We start from the raw sequence: 19,624 nt of genomic DNA on the forward strand, positions 1-19,624 counted from the left end.
GGGGGGGGAGTGGGTTGAGCGGAGCGGCGTGGCGGGGCCCGGGGGGGGGGGGGTTGCGGGCTGCGCGGCAGGGAGCAGGATGTGCGGCCATCACAGATATGGTGTTTGCCTATACAGTATGCCCCCAGTTGTTTCCCCACTACAACTCCCAGCATGCCCTGACAGCCAATAGATGTCAGGGCAAGCTGGGAGTTGTAGTGGGCAAACAGCTGGAGGTACACTGAATAGCTGAACTAAGGGCGGAATAGTGCCACCCCAGCAGGCATCAGTGACGTCGTGCCTGCGGGGGAAGTCTGCCTAGTAGTGAGCACACTACCAGGCAGACAAAAGGCATTTTTAACATGTTTAACATGGGGTTAGGGATAGATGGGCAATAGGCAGGGACAGAAAAAAAAGGATGGTGGGAGCTACCCTTTAAAGGAGGACTCTGCTGCTAGACATCATATACCCTATCCAAAGGATAGGGGATAAGATGTCTGATCGCGGGGGTCCCACTGCTGGGCCCCCCGCGATCTCCCACAGTACCCAGCATTCTAAACAAACACTGGGTTCCTGCAGCAGTGGTCGTGACACGCCCCTTCCTATAGAAACATAGACTGTGTCGGCAGATAAGAACCATTTGGCCCATCTAGTCTGCCAATAATCTGAATGAATGAATGAAGGGGGCGTGACATGTTTTCACGAGGGGGGTGTAGCCATAACGTCACGATCACGGCCTCCGGTTCCGAGCGTTCTGAACACAATTAAAGAGGTACTGGAGCATTGGAGTATCTCTTTAATGCTGTATTCCAATTCTATAAACATCATTATGTGATGGCCACAATACATTGGTATACAAAATGACTGAACCAATAAGAAACAGTCATAAGACACCAGGGAAGGCCATTTCTTCTACACATTATCTTCAGCATATATGTCAGAGAAAGAGAGAAAAACTATACGAGCCCCTGGTGAAGTATGTTTGGATCCCAGTGATGTAGTAGATGAAAATCCACTTACTGAGTAGGGTTGCGTTCGGAGCACAACACCTAAGACGAGATGTAAAACAATATACAAACATACAAACAGCTGGTGGTATGGGTGGACCAATTGTATTTCCTATTACTAAGCTACTTGCGTAAGTCCCATGTATTCCTATAAGGCCATATTGCTGGTATGGACTGGAAGTAGTACAGGAAGTAGTACAGGACCTGCTGCTCCAGAAACACGTTGTTTTAAGTGCTAATAAAACACCTTTTGGACATAACCTTGTGTCTGAGTTCCTATTCAGTTGGACCAGTGCCAAGAAAAGCTTGATTTGTTCTCTACTGCAATCGTTCAGCATATGACTTTTTATAATCAAAAGGTCAATTAGCATGATCAATGTGTACAGAAAAATAGGTGTAAAATAAATGGCGAAGATTTTTTTCTCTATATATGTAAGAAAATTTTAAAAAATGGAATGAAGCACTGTGTAAATAATGTTTGATTACCAATACAATTTTTACAATAATTTTTTTCTCATTTCATTTTTTCTTATTTAATAATTAAACAAATGTTCGAATTTTAATTGTAAATGTTACTTTTTGTATCACTGTCAATTTTAAATATTTGGAAATCTTGCAATTTTTACACTCACAACAGGCTGACTCTTCCTACTACATCACTAGTAGGATTACAATGGAAGGTGACACCTCCATTATAAAGTTTGAGGCAGATATAAAAAGATTTATCATTGAAAATAGTTGATGTTACAGCTCCCCTCCTTCCCATCTCTGCACAGTGACTTCTACACAGGTCATAAAGTATACCTAGAAAACTCTCCCATAGACGTCAATAAAAACCTCGAGACTGCAAAATCCAGTGACCACTGCAAAACATTTCTGAATGCCATTAACAAAAATTCGGAAACGATGGTTTCCCCTATAATAATCTACAGAAAAAAAAATCTACAATCAGAAAATATAAACAAATTAGAAAATGGAAAATGTTTCACTATAACATTTTAATTAGTAAAATATATTAGATTTAACCTGCGGCATCAAAAGAAGCTTCTGGACACAGCGTCTGAATGCTGTACATCTAAAAGGTACAGGGGAGGGCCAACAGCACTTAGGGGCCCTGACAGGTTTCCTTTAAGATGACCATCAGCAGAAAAAAAAATCAATATTGTGAAATTTCCTCCTAAAGATCAAATTCCGTTGCTTTCTCAAGCTCTGTATAGAAAAAAAAGTGTAGAGCAGAGCTCCTCATTGGGTGAATAAGTCAGGTATACAGTCACTGGTGAGTGTTTTTACATGAAACAACTCACCTCGGAATGTAGTAGAAGAGAGATCTTCCATGTATTCTGGATGGATCTCTTGTAATGGTTTTGCAACCTCCTGGTGGTTGGCGTAACAGGTGTCTCCTTGCCGATATGAATACAGGATACTGTGTCTCCACTGGAGAGATGGTATGAAAAATAACCAGTTTTTAAGGTGCTTCCACTCATAATGACAATCAGGCAGGTGCAGAAGGTTTAAATAAGTCTTCCTTTTATTGCCATAGACATGCATTTCGGTTCCCAAAAAGTCCCTCTTTTTAATGGCGGTACAGTGCAGGTACAAGCCTGTACCTGCATTGAAAAGGGACTATTTGGGTCTTGAAACGCGTTTGTGTCTACGGCAATAAGAGGAAGACTTATTTAAACCTTCTGCACCTGCCTGAATTTCATACTGAGTGGAAGCGCCTTAAAAACTGGTTATTTTTCATACCATCTCCCCAGTGGAGACAAGCAAAAGAGAAATTGACCTAGCAGCACCAATCAGATACTGTATGTGAGATGGTGCACTATAACTGCTGACACTGGCATCCTTCTATTTTTTCTGATTCTTCACATTGCATTTATGCAGCTTCAGCCTTGTGATATCTGATTCCCGAGCCTAGAACAATGGATTTATGAAGGCAATTGCCATGTCCAGAGTAGTCAGCATAGTCAGACAAACCAGGTCGGTAACACGCAGACAAAACCAGGTCAGTAACACACAGTGCAAAATCATAAAACTAGAATCAGAGTCTGGACAAGCAATGGGTCAAACCTGGTCAGTGGTGTAGTACAAAACCCACAGGCAAAGACAAGGTCAAAAAACAGGCAGAAGGTCAGGTAACAGAAGATCAGAAGTCTGGCACAGGGAATACAGGTGATGGAAAGAACCTTTATCATGACACCTAAAGATAGAGACAGTAAAACTTTCATTTACGTTGACCAGGGGCCCAACTCTATGTCCAAAGTTTCCCATCAAGGAGGCTACAGTATTTTATATAGTTGATTGGATTTCCTAAAATAAGAACCGTACAAATATTCTTTGGTTTTCCTAAAACCCGTCTACTATATGTTGACTGAGTATACACTAATACCTTATACAGCTGCATTCGCATTATACATTCCGCCTTTTAGTGAGGACTACTTAGTACCAGTAAATACAGCAGGCAACAATTTACTTCTCCTTTTCTTTATCTGTAGGATAAAACTCCAGCAATCCATCAGGTGTAATTCATCCAGCATTGTTTAGCTCTTGAGCACAGAATCATTCAGACATAATCAATCTCTAGGAGACAACAATAAACTAAAGGAGCCTGAGGCAGCAGAATGGTCTACTCCCAGAAGGGCAGACACTAGCATTGGCTACAATCATTTCAATTAGGATTTCTGAGGATGAAACCTACTGTTATGAAACCAAATACCTATATAATGGCGGTCTGTGAACCATCTTCAATAACACTAGAACTGCTTACTAACTAGATAACAAATATAAAGCCATAGCGAGTTATTAACATTTTTCACCAACTTACAAAACAAACTCATAAATAAAAACAATGGCGACATTCAATGTAGATTAAGGCTCAGATACAGTATGTAATTTTGCAAGTCACATTCTATGTGCACTGTTTGCTAGTAAAAAGCCCAAAATAGCTTTTTAGCAACAAGGGTGACAGTGTACACTTCTGAAATTCCACCATTGCTGTAATTTACTTTGCATCAGGAGGGCTACTATTATTTATTGAATTAGTTTGTGAAATTATTTTTTTTTTATATTCCCTTGTATGATTAATCTATGCCTATTAAAGAGGGAGGGGGACCTACTTACCTACTTGGGGGAACCTACTTAGTGGGGAAACTACTTGCCCACTGTGGAGTATGTACCTACCTACATAATACGAAAAAACAAAAACAAAGAAAAAACAAAACAGAAAAATAGCCAGCACAACTACCCAATACACAGATGCACACTAATAGAAAATGTACCTACGTACTGAAGATGTACCAACCTAATGGGAAATCTATCTGCCTACTGTGTAAGACATACCTAACTAATGGTGGGACTACCTGCCTACTGTGAGGGACATGCCTACCTAATGGGGGATATGTCTACCTAATGGAGGAACTATCTACCTACTGGATGATGGGGGAACAACTTGCCTATTTTGGACGATGTATCTACATAATGGAGGAACTACCTGCTTACTGTGGGAGCAGGGATGGACTGACCAATTGGTCTGCTCGGCCGCTGCAGCCGCTATTGAGGATCCAGGACACTTGTCCCGGATCCCCAGCAGACAGCGCTGCATTTTCCTGTATGTGCTGCCGACACCTACTGGGGGGGGACCCTGCTGCCTAAACCTACTGTGGGGGGACGTCGCTGCCTACACCTACTGTTGGTGAACTCTGTCGCCTACACCTACTGTGGGGGAACTCTGCTGCCTACTGTGGGGGAACTCTGCTGCCTACACCTAATGTGGGGGCACTATGCTGCCTACACCTACTGAGGGGGGACCCCGCTGCCTACACCTTCTGTGGGGGAACTCTGTGGCCTACACCTACTGTGGAGGAACTCTGCTGCCTACTGTGGGGGAACTCTGCTGCCTACACCTAATGTGGGGGAACTCTGCTGCCTACACCTACTGTGGGGGAACTGTGCTGCCTACACCTACTGTTGGGGAACTCTGCTGCCTACACCTACTGTGAGGGAACTCTGCTGCCTACACCTACCGTGGGGAAACTGCTGCCTACACCCACTGTGGGGGAACTCTACTGCCTTCTCTTACTGTGGGGGAACTCTGCTGCCCACACCTACTGTGGGGGAACTCTGCTGCCTACACCTAATGTGAGGGAATATCTACTATGTTCCTGCCTAGCTAATATGGGGACAAACTACCAAACTAATAGGAGGGCTACCTACTACCTAGATAGGGCATTTTCATACAGGGGCAGCTATCTGGGGGATTTACCCACAGGGGGCATAACTACCTACCTGGGGGGACATTACTACCTGGAAGCATGATCTACTAGGGGCCACTACCTCCTGGGGACACTACCTACCTGTAAATTCTGTAAGCAACACCTTATTTTTTGTCCGCTAACACAAAATACTTTGATAGTGCTCCTCCCGAGAATAGACTCTGGATCTGCCACTGGGTGGAGGGGGGTGCTGGCTACATATTTGACTAACTACCTGGCTACCTAACTTTATTCCTGGATAACTCACTTCTTACCTATGTACCTGGCTATCTAACTACCTACATACCTGGCTGCCTAACTACCTTCCTACATATCTTTCTACCTACCTACATGCCTGGCTTCCTAATGATGCTCATACCTGGCCTTCATACATGGCTACCTAAGTTCCTAACTAGTCACCTACCTACATATCTGATTTTCTGATCTACCTACCTAGTTACCTACTTACCTGGCTACCTACCTACCTACCTGCCCTTTTTCTGTGCAGTACACCAAGGAGGGCATTATTACAGTTTGTGGGCCTATAGATGGGAAAATTGTGTAGAGGAGGGGAGGGCACTGAAAAAATGCAGAGTCTAACATATTTGTCCTGCAGATAAGATCGACATGGCGGTCTGATCCAGATGGAGAATTAAAGGAAAGAGGACGTCGCTGATAATAAAAGAAGTAATTGTGAGTCCCTTTATGTAACTGTAATCACTTCTACGGTGTACAGATCCTGTGTAGAGCTGATCTCTAGCGCCATATGGTCCTGTATATAATCACTTATATGTTATACAGCTGGTATGTACCGTTATATGGGCACTATATATAACCACTTATATAGTATACATACCTTTTATAGTATACTAGTCTATATACAGACCCTGTGTAGTATACTGGTCTGTGTATGGTGGTTTTATTTAGTATGGCAGAATTATCCAGTTAGTGTAGTGGTATATATTTACTCATTGTATACTGGTATTATTGGTCATGGAAAATTATTTTACCTACGTTAAAGTGTTTCCTATATATAAAATGTAGTTTATTTTGTGTGTATGGGTGCTGGAGGGATTTGTGTGGAATAGGGGCAGAAGTGTGACCAGCGGCGGAGCATCACAGGGGGCCCTTGCTTTTTTTGGTCCGGAGGCCCTGAGTGTTGTCAGCCCACCCCTGTGTGGGAGACATTACTACCTAATGGGAAAACTACCTGCGTATTGTGGAGGGAATACCTATTTATTGAGGGAGTTTTCTACCTAATGGGGGACCTATCTACTTAATTGGGAAAATACATGCCTACTACAGAAGGGCTAGTAACAGTTAGACCATTTCGGAATGTTGGGCGAAAATTCCGATGCCTGAGGATAAAATGCAGGTAAATGAGTTTTCCGTTAACCTATTCATAATGCTGAATTTTCTAAGTGGAATGTCCGTCAGAAAATTTCGATCTAAAAGTTCTGCCAGAACATTGAACTTGCTGGTCATAGGCCTTACTGATTAAGTTTAGTTCTGGACTCACACACCCAGCCAGTATTAGTGCCAGGAGGACAAAGCCAGTATTGCATTTAAATCAATTGTAATTGCAGGTAATAGAGCAGATCAAGGTGCAGACCAGCGATGTTCAAAAAATCCCATTTATTGGATGTAAAACTCACATAACAGTGACAAGCAGGATAAAAGCTGAACCACAGAACGAGGAGAAACAAAGATGACACATTTTATGTGATCCTTTGTATATATCATTGTAGGATGGCCCCATTTCTCTACAAGTCTGAACCCAGAATATCCCTTTAACTTCTCCTGACTCGAGATTCTTTGAAATATAATGATTTATATTACAGCCTTCTCTGCACCTATTGTGGGCAGGTCTTTCTGTGACATTTTTAATAAGCCATTGATTTATAATGACAATATGTGACAACTTATTGAGGCAAGGTAACGTATTATTTTGGGGCAATTAAAAGTCTGGCCTTGGTGTTATTTCTATAAAATATAATATGTCATTCCTGTTTGTCACTGCTTTGTTCATTACAAGAATCGAAAAAAATCACTACATGACAAATGTTTTAAAAAGATTCTTAAGGATAGATCATAATGAACATTCTTACGAAATGAATTGACTTGGAAACATTGATCTTCCCAATCTATCTGTTCTAGTGAGAGTTTCTTAATATCGGGAGCCAGAAAATATCCACATAGATGTCAAAGTGCAAACCTGGCGTCCTGGGTAAGGTTTGGCAATCGAACCCCTAATGTAACTAAAAATCTATCATGCGCAAGAATTAGTGGGATTTTTTTTCCCGTGTGAATATTTTCTATGCTTGGTATGATCTCTGCCAATAAAACAGGCCTCATTTCTAAAAGGAATAATGCAGACACCAATGAATAATTCAGCAACAGTATTTAGAGTGTACCTGCTACAAAGCCTTTTTCTTTCCAAAAGTTTCTCAATTATTTAGGGCTGTGTCAGAGGTGAAAAGAGAATGTTGTGTGACCAGATAAGTCATTATTAGAACTTAATACTTTCCAAAGAGATGGGATTTCCATGCTCCTGTCAGGGCCATATATACAGCTCAATAGGGCCATTCCATTAAATGCGGATTTTGTTGCAGATTCAATGAGAATGCCACCCCTTTACACAGAAAGTGCTGAAATCTATCACAGATCTACAACGTAGGAGAAGCTATAAATCTGCAGGTAAATTTATCAGAAGTTCTAAACCATGTGGACTCAAATTCTGCCCCTCTACACTGCTGCCCTAGGCACATGGCAAACAAAGCCCTGGTTACTGTATGTGTCATAAAGAATTGTCAGACATTGGGTCATTCTTCATTAAGATGTAGATGTCAAGCCATTTATGATTTAAAGAGGTACTCCAGTGGAAAACAAAATTTTCACATCAACTGGCTCCAGAAAGTTAAACATTTTTTTTAATTACTTCTATTAAAAAATCTTAATCCTTTCAGTACTTATCAGCACCTGCATGCGCCAGAGGAAGTTGTGTAGTTTTTTTTCTGTCTGACCACAGTGCTCTCTGCTGACACCTCTGTCTATGTCAAGAACTGTCCAGAGTAGGAGAAAATCCCCATGGCGACCTCTCCTGCTCTGGACAGTTCCTGACATGAACAGAGGTGTCAGCCAAGAGCACTGTGGTCAGACTGAAAATAAATTCTAAAAGAAATGAACTTCATTTGTAGTGCACAGCAGCCTTCTGGATATAGATATTTTGGAGAGAGTTCAGAGAGAGCTACTAAACTAGTACATGAAGGATAAAACTTATCACCTTGGGGGATGTTCCTGCCCGCAGGGATGATGAGGATATGAAGTTAGTAAGTTTGCCCCGCCACCCTGTCAGTAGTCCCCTGGGCAAGGAGCTATACTTACCTAGTGCCGCCACTCCGGTTGTAGTGATGCCCCCTCAGCGTTACTGACAGCATGTATCTCCGCTTTGCTTCATCTACTTAGGGAGTAGAGTGATTATGAGGGCTGTCAATCACGCCGAGGGGGCATCACTATGGCCTGAATGGCGGTAATAGGTAAGAATAGCTACCTGTCCAGGGAACTACTTACAGGGTGGTGGGGAAGACTTACTAGCTTCATATCCTCACCATCCCTATGGGATGAAAATTTTACCATATATAATGTGTTGCCAAGCTTTATATATGTTAAAATCTAATGCTTGATTCCCTTTATATTGAAAAATACAAGAAAACTGTCAGTTCTATGTGCTGGTAATGGCTGCTGACACCATTGCATAGCTGTTTGGGTATGAAAGCAAACTGCAACTTTTCTGGTGGTTGCCAAAGGCTGTGGTACTAAAGCAGCTCAGACCCTCTTCCTTGACACTTGACTGAGAAATTTTTATTTTTATTTTATAACTATGGCAACCACCAAAAGCTCCAGGAAAGGTACAGCTTGCTTTCATACCCTTACAGCTATCCAACAGTGTTTGCAGCTCTTAGCAGAAAATAGAGCTGACAGATTCCCTTTAAACAAAGACTGCAGTTACAAGATAGCGAAGAACGACTCTCCAGCTGAAATACATAGGCTGCATGTTCAAAAGTGTGAAGGAAAAAGTCACAGAAGGGGGAAAACTTTAAAACTACACCATATATAATGTATAACTAATACAGGTGAAGCCTTTGCTTGTTAGCTATGTTCTAAAGCCTCAACAGAATGTGCTAATTATATACAGCTACATTACACACCTAATGCTCAAAATATCCTGAGACAAAAGGAAGACTGTATTTATATCCCACACAGACACTTTGTATGTGTCATGCTGACAAATCTGATTAATCTTTAAATCTATTTTTGTATAGGCAATTTCTCAGCAGTCTGCTCGAAAAAAAAAAAAATCACTTTAATACAATAGTATATGTAAAATTAAATTTTCATAAGCCTCTCCGAACCCGCAATTGAATTCTGCAAAAATGAAATTACAGAGTACAGAATGTTCCTACATCACACAGCGAGTGAACTGTAACAAATAATACACTTGCAGTTCAAGAACACTTGAAGCAGAAAACAATGGAGGGGGGGGGGGGAGGGGGATAAATTAAAACAGCTACACTGTCTGGCTTTCCCTTAGCAACCAATCACAATTCAGATTTTATTTTACCAGAGCCTCTTAAGATATAAAAGCTGAGATCTGATTGGTTGCTTAGGGAAAGCCAGGAAGTTTTGCTGTTATTCCTTTTTATTTATTTGCCCTTGTGTTTCCTAATAATTACACTCATGACCGATCTGTATTTCTTTTAAACAAATACTTTTATACTACAAGGAAATAAAATGAAACCATTGATGTTCAGAAGGAATACATAGTGTTGGGAATAATTAGTATTGTTGTTCTGCACTGTACAAATAGATTTAAATGTTCTATATTCAGGTTATAGCAAAACACTGCTAAACTATGGCGTTTCAGAACTAGAAAGAGAACTGATTCCATTGTAACAAAATCAAACCCTGATACCCCCAATACTAAGATTATTGTTTAGACTAGAGATAAGCATCTTCATGCAAATACACACGTGTCTGGTATGTGGCCCCCAGGGTAAGGCAACCTTGTGCAACTGCCTTCCTCAGGATTTGATCAGCCATAAGTGCTCCTGGTCACCAGTTTCATATGGTATAAGATGAGTCAGATCTGGGTTGGATCATGGTGATCATGGCACCATGTGGCATTCAGGAGGCTTCATCCAAGACTGTCTCAAGTCTATGCTGAGAAGGCAATCATCTACAGAATTCTGCTTCTCCGAGGAGAATTATCAAGTCAGAAAAGGGAATAGCTGAGCAAGGTCTCTTCTGCAAATACTTAACTCCTTGTGGGTTTCCAGCCAGAATAAGTGCAGCATGACTATCCTGTCACAATCAATTTTAGCATACACCCGATGAAAGGGCTTTGTGCCACACTTAACCCCTTAACGACACAGGACGTAAATGTACGTCCTGGTGATGTTGTACTTAACGCACCAGGACGTACATTTACGTCCTGAGCATAACCGTGGGCATCGGAGCGATGCTGGCATCATGCGCAACAGGTCCTGGCTGTGGATCGCAGTCAGGGACCCGCCAGTAATGGCGGACACCCGCGATCCTGCAGATGTCCGCCATTAACCCCTCAGATGCCGTGATCAATAGAGATCACGGCATCTGCAGCATCGTGGTCACTTAACAGGATGATCGGATCGCCCGCAGCGCTGTCGCGGCGATCCGATCGTCCTGCACGGCAGACGGAGGTCCCGTCACCTGGCACCGCTGCCTTCCAGGAGTCTTCTGCTCTAATCTGCCTTCCCGCAGACCAGAGCAGAAGATGACCGATAATGCTGATCAGTGCTGTGTCCTATACATAGCACTGAACAGCATTAGCAATCGAATGTTTGCTATAAATAGTCCCCTATAGTCCCCTGTAAAAATAAAAGTAAAAAAGTAAAAAAATAAAGTAAAAAAAATTTGAAAAACTCCCTCCCCCAATAAAAACGTAAATTGTCCCATTTTCCCTATTTTACCCCCAAAAAGTGTAAAAAAATTATTTTATATACATATTTGGTATTGCCGTGTGCGTAAATATCGGAACTATTAAAATAAAATGTAAATGATCTCGTACGGTGAACGGCGTGAACGTAAAAAAAAATCCAAAATAGCTACTTTTTTATAACATTTTATTCCCAAAAATTTTTTATAAAAAATGTAATAAAAGTTTTGTATAAGCAAATATGGTATTAATATAAAAAGTACAGATCACGGTGCAAAAAATGAGCCCTCATACCACCGCTTATACTGAAAAATGAAAAAGTTATAGGTCTTCAAAATAGGGGGATTTTAAACGTACTAATTTGGTTAAAAAGTTTGCAATTTTTTTTAAGCGCAACAGTAATAGAAAAGTGTATAATCATGGGTATCATTTTAATCGTATTGACCCAGAGAATAAAAAACACATGTCATTTTTACCATAAATTGTATGAAAACAAAACCTTGCAAAATTTGCAAAATTGTGGTTTTCTTTTTAATCTCCCCACACAAATAGTATTTTTTTGGTTGCGCCATACATTTTATGGTAAAGTGAGTGATGGCATTACAACGGACAACTGGTCGTGCAAAAAACAAGCCCTCATACTAGTCTGTGGATGAAAATATAAAAGAGTTATAACATTTTGAAGGGGAGGAGGAAAAAAACGAAAACATAAAAATAAAATTGTCTTAGTCCTTAAGGTCCAAATGGGCTGAGTCCTTAAGGGGTTAATGGGGCATTCTGGGCAAAAACATTTTATCCCCTATCCCTAAAGGATGGGGGATAAGATGTCTGATCGCAGGGGGCTCACCACTGGGACCCCCTGCAATCTCCCTCTAGCATCCGCATTCTATGCGGGAGCTGCGTCTCCAGTTTCACGCCCCCTCATATAGACATGAATGGAGGGGGCGTGGCTTGACATCCCATCCCCAATCCCGGAAACCAGGAGGTTTCCGAAACTGGAGACGCAGCTCCCGCATAGAATGCGGGTGCTGCAGGGAGATCGCGGGGGGTCCCAGCGGCGGGCCCCCCATGATCAGACATCTTATCCCCCATCCTTTGCATAGGGGAAAAAATGTTTTGTCCGGAATACCCCTTTAACTGTAAGTAAGGTGTTTGCAAGGCAGTGAACCAACTTGTTTAGGTGCTCTATAGCAGAGAAGCACCTTATTGGACTGTACACCTATCTACACTAGCAGCACAAAAGTACTAAAAACATAACAAAGACTTTTAGTCAGTGCAGCTGCAACTGTAACTCTGTTATCTTGTGATTAAAATAAATTATAATGTTTGGATTCTGCAGAAAGGATTTCTGTAAAGCTTAATCTTGTTTACAAGTTACATTTGTGCCTGAAGTATTATTGCAGCACAAACCATAAAGGATACACCCCAGAAACCTCACCAAGTATACCAGTGGTCAAGGTCTTGTGTAAGACCACTCATTTACAAAAGTTTACCAGGCTCACAGGGGTGCCGACAAGTTTAGCAAAACTGCCCACCCATTTGTGACACTACTATAAACTTTTCCCAAGGGACTACAACCCTTAGCTACACCAGACCATTCCACCCATCCTCCTCACTTCCACAGATAATGGCCCTCATTTACTATTGCAAACCCGACATGTTTTGTCGGGTCGTGCGCCAGTTTCGGGCGCATTGCGCCTGAAATTCTGTCTGCGCCAGAATATGCGCCTGAAATTCTGTCTGCGCCTGAATGTGCGCCTGAAATTGCGCCTGAATTGAAAAAACCCCAACTAACTCTCCATTTTGCTAAGAAAACCCAAAAAAAGGGGTGTGGCTGTTGGGGAAAGGGGGCGTGGTCACATAAAAGGGGCGTGTTCCCGACATTTTCACAAAATCCCAACATATTTACTAAAGTTTCCACAGAAAATGTGGTGGATTTCAGCTGAAGAAAACCAGACAGATCAGAGCAGGTGTAAAAAAAAAGCAAAGTGTAGGGAAAGTGGAAAATGTAGGGAAACCTTAGTAAATACCGTGGAAAATAAATTTTAGGGAATTAAAACCCACAAAGAAACCTACACAAAACTCTTAGTAAATAAGGGCCAATGTTGTGCATTGTATTTTCTTCTTCTCAGATCTACCGTAGTTACATTTGTATGGGGAGGAACTAGGCCAAGGATTGACATCAGTACTCTCTCTAGACATGGCATCTAAAATATGGCCTTTGTATTAAACAGAGGTAGATTTTGAACAAAAGTTGACTCCAATGCCTATAGATTACATTTCTTGGCCAGCCTTAGTAGTAGACACCTACAGTGACTTAATAAATTGGCTTGTCAGTTTTATTATTATTACAATAACGATTTGGCATTTAATCTGGCAGCCAAGGAGTGTGGACTGGAATACGCATAAAAAATGAGTTCACAGTACAAGTAAGTGGGGGCGCTATACACTGTTGAGTGAACATGTGTACAATGTGGCCATTTCATTCAAATGAGCGATCAGAGCAATGAATCTTTAATACATTTTGCATTAAGCTTCAAAATTTATCTACAGAAAATATTTGGATGATTCAAAAGGCTTTGGGGAATGATGAAATGAGTGCAGAGTTTTTTGGGTGAAACATTAGATCACCCAGGTGAGTGCCCCTACAGCCCCGAATTTTTTCAAATTACATGGTTAGATACTTTGGATTACATTGCTGGATACTTAGGATTACATGGTTAGATACTTAGGATTACATGGCTGGATACTTTGGATTACATGGCTGGATACTTTCTGAAAAGGTCTGTCAGGAAAGTATCCATCCATGCTATTTGAAAAAAATAAAATAATATATATATATATATATATATATACCGTATTTTTCGCCCTATAGGACGCACCGGCGTATAAGACGCACCCAATTTATAGGTGCCAAATCTAAAAAAATAAAGATTCTGAACCCAACAGTGGTCTTCAACCTGTGGACCTCCAGATGTTGCAAAACTCCCAACATACTACTGGTATAGGAGGTAGTACTCACGTGTCCCCGCCGCTCCGGACCCGTCACCGGTGCCCTGGATGTCGCTCCATCGCTGTCGCCGCGTCCCCGTGGTGTCCCCGACGCTCCGGACTTCTTCTTCCCCGGGATCCATGCCTTCCGTTGCCGCCATCATGTCGCAGTCATCACGCCGCTACGCACGGAGAAGACACCGAGGAGGCAGGTAAGGTCCCTCCCGGTGTCCTGTAAGCTGTTCGGGACGCCGCAATTTCACCGCGGCGGTCCCAAACAGCCCGACTGAGCAGCCGGGTTAGTGTTATTTTCACTTCAGACGTGGCGGTCAGCTTTAATCGATGCGTCTGAAGGGTTAATACAGGGCATCACTGCGATCGGTGATGTCCTGTATTAGCGGTGGGTCCCGGCCATTGATGGCCGCAGGTATTCGCCATATAAGATGCACCAACTTTTCCCCCCCAGTTTTGGGGAAGAAAAAGTGCGTCTTATACAGCGAAAAATACGGTATATATAAAATGTTGTACTTCCTCTGTAAAATTCAGGTTATATAGTACTCATTACCACTTAAAATATTGATAAACTATATATATATATATATATATATATATATATATATATATTTAAATCATCATTTAGTTTGAATTGCTTATGTGCACTTCTCAGGCATACATGTCAAAGCTTCTCTCTTACCTGTCTGACTGTCATCTGAGCTCCCACAATGTTCTACTCACTATTAACCATAATTCAGAGTTTTGTATTTTGTCTCTTTGAACAACCCTTTTGTGTTTGAAGGCTCCTCTGATGAGGGGCAGATCACAAACTATCCTGCTGCTAAGACCCCACAGTCAGACGTACTCGGTAGATTAAGCTGGCAAGTATCCAATTCTCCTACAGTGACCACATAGGGTAAATAAGGGATTACAGGTATATGTTTGCATTAAAGGGGTACACCGGTGGAAAACCTTTTTGTTTTTACATCAACTGGTGCCAGAAAGTTAAACAGATTTGTAAATTACTTCTATTAAAAAATCTTAATCCTTCCAGTACTTATTAGCTGCTGAATACTACAGAGGAAATTATTTTCCTTTTGGAAAACAGAGCTCTCTGCTGACATCACGAGCACAGTGCTCTCTGCTGACATCCATTTTAGGAACTGTCCAGAACAGCATATGTTTGCTATGGGGATTTTCTCCTACTCTGGACAGTTCTTAAAATCGACAGAAATGTAAGCAGAGAGCACTGTGCTCGTGATGTCAGCAGAGAGCTCTGTGTTCCAAAAAGAAAATAATTTCCTCTGTTGTATTCAGCAGCTAATAAGTACTGGAAGGATTAAGATTTTTTAATAGAAGTAATTTACAATCTGTTTAACTTTCTGGCACCAGTTGATAAAAAAAAAAAAAAAAAAAAAAAAGGTTTTCCACCGGAGTACCCCTTTAATGGACTATTTGTGTAATGCATTAACATGCTAGGCACTCTTCTAATAATGGATGGGGTTCTGACTGGGGGCCTCATCTGTTAACTGTATACAATATTAACATTTCCTAATAATGTTTCTAAATATGGGTTTGCTATACCATTTTATCTATTTTATATAATCATTAAAAATCTGTTCTATATAATTAAATCTAAGAATCTGACAATCTATTTTATACAGATTTTGACATATTTAATGCCGATATAAATTACATAACTATAGTGATTAAAAATGTTTCAATCCTCCCTGACTTCTTTTTGTCTCCTGGGCAACATTGTAGACATTGTAAGCTTGGTCCCACATGTTCTTTTCTTCAGTTGACTACCAATCCTGGTTTCTTTCTTAGCTTTATTGACTTTACTTCTGTTACATTTCTGTACTGGGATCAGATGTTACAAAGTGAGAGTCACTATCACTGTCACTGCTTTCCAATAGAGAACTCCATAGGTGACAGGCTGACCTATGGCTGTCTTTCCTCTTTCTGTAGAGATAATGGCTGTCTGCCAAATTAATCAACAGCAAAGCTTTAAAGTACAGTGACCCCCCGACCTACGATGGCCCCGACATACGATCATTTCAACATACGATGGCTTGTCAGAGGCCATTGCATGTTGAAGGCAGCATCAACATATGATGCTTTTGTATGTGGGGGCCATCGCATAAACGGCTATGCGGCAGCGCGGACTGCTTCATCTGCCGCCGGATAGCCGTTTACGGTGCCCCGTGTGGTCCGCTGACGAACACTTACCTGTCCTCGGGGCTCCGGCACGTCCTCTTCGGGATCCCCTCCCTCGTCGGCGCTCCCCATCATCGTCATCACGTCGCTGCGCACGCCGTCCCATCATCCAGTACGAGTGGCGTGCGTAGCGACGTGATGGCGGAGACGGAGAGCGAGGATGCCGGGGAAGCAGAGGCCTTGCCGGAGCATCGGGGACACCCTGGGGACGCGGCAACAGCGAGGGAAGGCGACATCCAGGGCAGCAGTGATGAGTGGTGACGGTCCGGAGCGGCGGGGACACATGACGGATCCCTCAACATACAATGGTTTCAACAAACGATGGTCCATTTGGAACCGATTACCATTATATGTTGAGGGACCACTGTATAAACTTTGTGTTCTAGGTTTGGGGTGTGGGTATGGTTAAATAAAGGGTCTGGTAAATAAGACCAACACAGTGGGCCCCCGTTCTGTATAGTGAGAATGTAGAATTTCTTACTGCACATGGTTTCCATGTAGGAATACATTACTATACAACAGCATTTTTTAGGCAATAAGAGTAAATATATGACCTTCGTGTACTGTCCCAATAAATAATTACAGGAACATAATGCACTATTTATATGGATACAGGAAAGAAATGGATACTGCATTCACAAATTCTTTAAAACACTAACCTGATTTGGAGCCAAGTCAGCATTGGTGTCGTACCCCCTCCAAATACCCACACTGTGAAGAAGACAACCAACAACGTTGTGGTGAACATAATCTGTTTTGGCTGAGAATCTGTATCTCGAATAGCAAGTGCAAAAGCAATAGCACCACGTAAACCTGTGGAACAAAATTGTGTATGATAAAGAATTTATATGATAACAATGAAAAGAGATTTCAAACTAATAAATGACTTTAATAGATTAAAGGGGTTTTACTATGAAAAGCATTATGGATTATCCAGAGGATAGGTTACAAATGTATCATAACTGGAAGCCCTAACAATCACTAGAACACTAGGAAGAATGAAGTGTCATGGGCGGACAGACAATGCCTAACAACTGCTCCATTCAAACTGCTCCTAACAGTGATTAAAGAGAAATGGGGGGCTAAGGATCCATTCTAGTGCTTAATGGGGGTCCCAGTGGTTGATCATACATTTATCACCTATATGGTGAGTAGCCTTTCATAGGATAATTTCTAGCATTCAGTCATACTATATTTGACAGTGTACTATATGGCATAGTGGAATGTGATACATAAAACAGCTAGAAGATTTACAGTTTTATTCAATGTGACGCCTATACAACAAATTTCACTTGTACAATAACATTAGATAAAATTAGATTTAAAGTGTACCTGTTGTTAGCCGAAACTTTTGAGATAATGTAGATAATACTATTTTATGTGTATTTATAATATCTAGAGATGAGCGAACTTACAGTAAATTCGATTCGCCACAAACTTCTCGGCTCGGAAGTTGATGACTTATCCTGCATAAATGAGTTCAGTTTCTGGTGCTCCGGTGGGCTGGAAAAGGTGGATACAGTCCTAGGAAAGAGTCTCCTAGAACTGTATCCACCTTTTCCGGCCCACGGGAGCACCTGAAAGCTGAACTAATTCATGCAGGATGTCATCAACTGCCGAGGCGAGAAGTTCCTGACGAATCAAATTTACTATAAGTTTGCTCATCTCTAATAAGATACATTGGTTAAAAAAAATGTGTCTATTTTTGGGTGAAAAAATGCTGTCCTTGCAACTGTTGCCTGTGTGTTTCTGTGAGGAGTCCAAATACAGGAAGTGAGGGCTGGACAAGAAGGGCTCTGTGCAGGCTCTTGGCTTGTCAATCATCCTGCTGTGTGAGCCTGGAGCATGTCACAGATCCTCACTGCACAGAGCCCTGCTTGTCCTCAGTACACAGAGCCCTGCTTGTCCACAGTGTACAGAGCCCTGCTTGTCCTCACTGCACAGAGCCCTGCTTGTCCTCAATGTACAGAGCTCTGCTTGTCCTCAGTGCACAGACCCCTGCTTGTCCTCAATGTACATAGTCCTGCTTGTTCTCAGTGTACAGAGTCCTGCTTGTCCTCAGTGCACAGAGCCCTGCTTGTCCTCACTGCACAGAGCCATGCTTAACCTCACTGCACAGAGCCCTGCTTGTCATCAGTGTACAGAGCCCTGCTTGTTCTCAGTGCACAGAGCCCTGCTTGTCCTCAGTGCACAGAGCCCTGCTTGTCCTCAGTGTACAGAGCCCTGCTTGTACTCAGTGTACAGAGCCCTGCTTGTCCTCAGTGAACAGTGCCCTGCTTGTCCTCAGTGTACAGAGCCCTGCTTGTCCTCACTGCACAGAGCCATGCTTAACCTCACTGCACAGTGCCCTGCTTGTCCTCAGTGTACAGAGCCCTGCTTGTCCTCAGTGCACAGAGCCCTGCTTGTCCTCAGTGTACAGAGCCCTGCTTGTCCTCACTGCACAGAGCCCTGCTTGTCCTCAGTGTACAGAGCTCTGGTTGTCCTCAGTGAACAGAGACCTGCTTGTCCTCACTGCACAGAACCCTGCTTGTCCTCAATGTTTAGAGCCCCGCTTGTCCTCAGTGTACAGAGCCCTTCTTGTCCTCAGTGTACAGAGCCCTTCTTGTCCTCAGTGTACAGAGCCCTTCTTGTCCTCAGTGTACAGAGCCCTGCTTGTCCTCAGTGTACAGAGCCCTGCTTATTCTCAGTGCACAGAGCCCTGCTTGTCCTCATGGCACAGAGCCCTGCTTGTCCTCATGGCACAGAGCCCTGCTTGTCCTCAGGGAACAGAGCCCTGCTTGTCCTCAGTGTACAGAGCCCTGCTTGTCCTCAGTGTACAGAGCCCTTCTTATCTTCAGTGAACAGAGCCCTGCTTGTCCTCAGTGTATAGAGCCTGCTTGTCGTCATTGTACAGAGCCCTTCTTGTCCTCAGTGAACAGAGCCCTGCTTGTCTTTAGTGAACAGAGCCCTGCTTTTCCTCAGTGTACATAGCCCTGCTTGTCATCAGTGTACAGAGCCCTGCTTGTCCTCAGTGTACAGAGCCCTGCTTATTCTCAGTGTACAGAGCCCTGCTTGTCCTCAGTGTACAGAGCCCTGCTTATCCTCAGTGCACAGAGCCCTGCTTGTCCTCAGTGCACAGAGCCCTGCTTGTCCTCAGTGTACAGAGCCCTGCTTGTCCTCAGTGAACAGAGCCCTGCTTGTCCTCAATGTACAGAGCCCTGCTTGTCCTC

General features: G+C 42.5%; 1 protein-coding gene across 5 annotated transcripts in view; it reads right to left on the bottom strand.

The window, feature by feature from the left end:
* SLC9A9 (solute carrier family 9 member A9) overlaps positions 1-19,624 on the bottom strand; it is an 848,969-nt gene that overhangs the window by 339,112 nt on the left and 490,233 nt on the right. For all 5 annotated transcript variants that reach the window (XM_056564816.1, XM_056564814.1, XM_056564813.1 and 2 more), the window contains exon 12: positions 17,075-17,228. In XM_056564816.1, the coding sequence (XP_056420791.1) occupies positions 17,075-17,228 (154 nt within the window). The remainder of the gene's footprint in view (positions 1-17,074; positions 17,229-19,624) is intronic.

The sequence above is a fragment of the Hyla sarda genome, chromosome 3 (assembly GCF_029499605.1).
Source record: "Hyla sarda isolate aHylSar1 chromosome 3, aHylSar1.hap1, whole genome shotgun sequence".
Classification (NCBI taxonomy): domain Eukaryota; kingdom Metazoa; phylum Chordata; class Amphibia; order Anura; family Hylidae; genus Hyla; species Hyla sarda.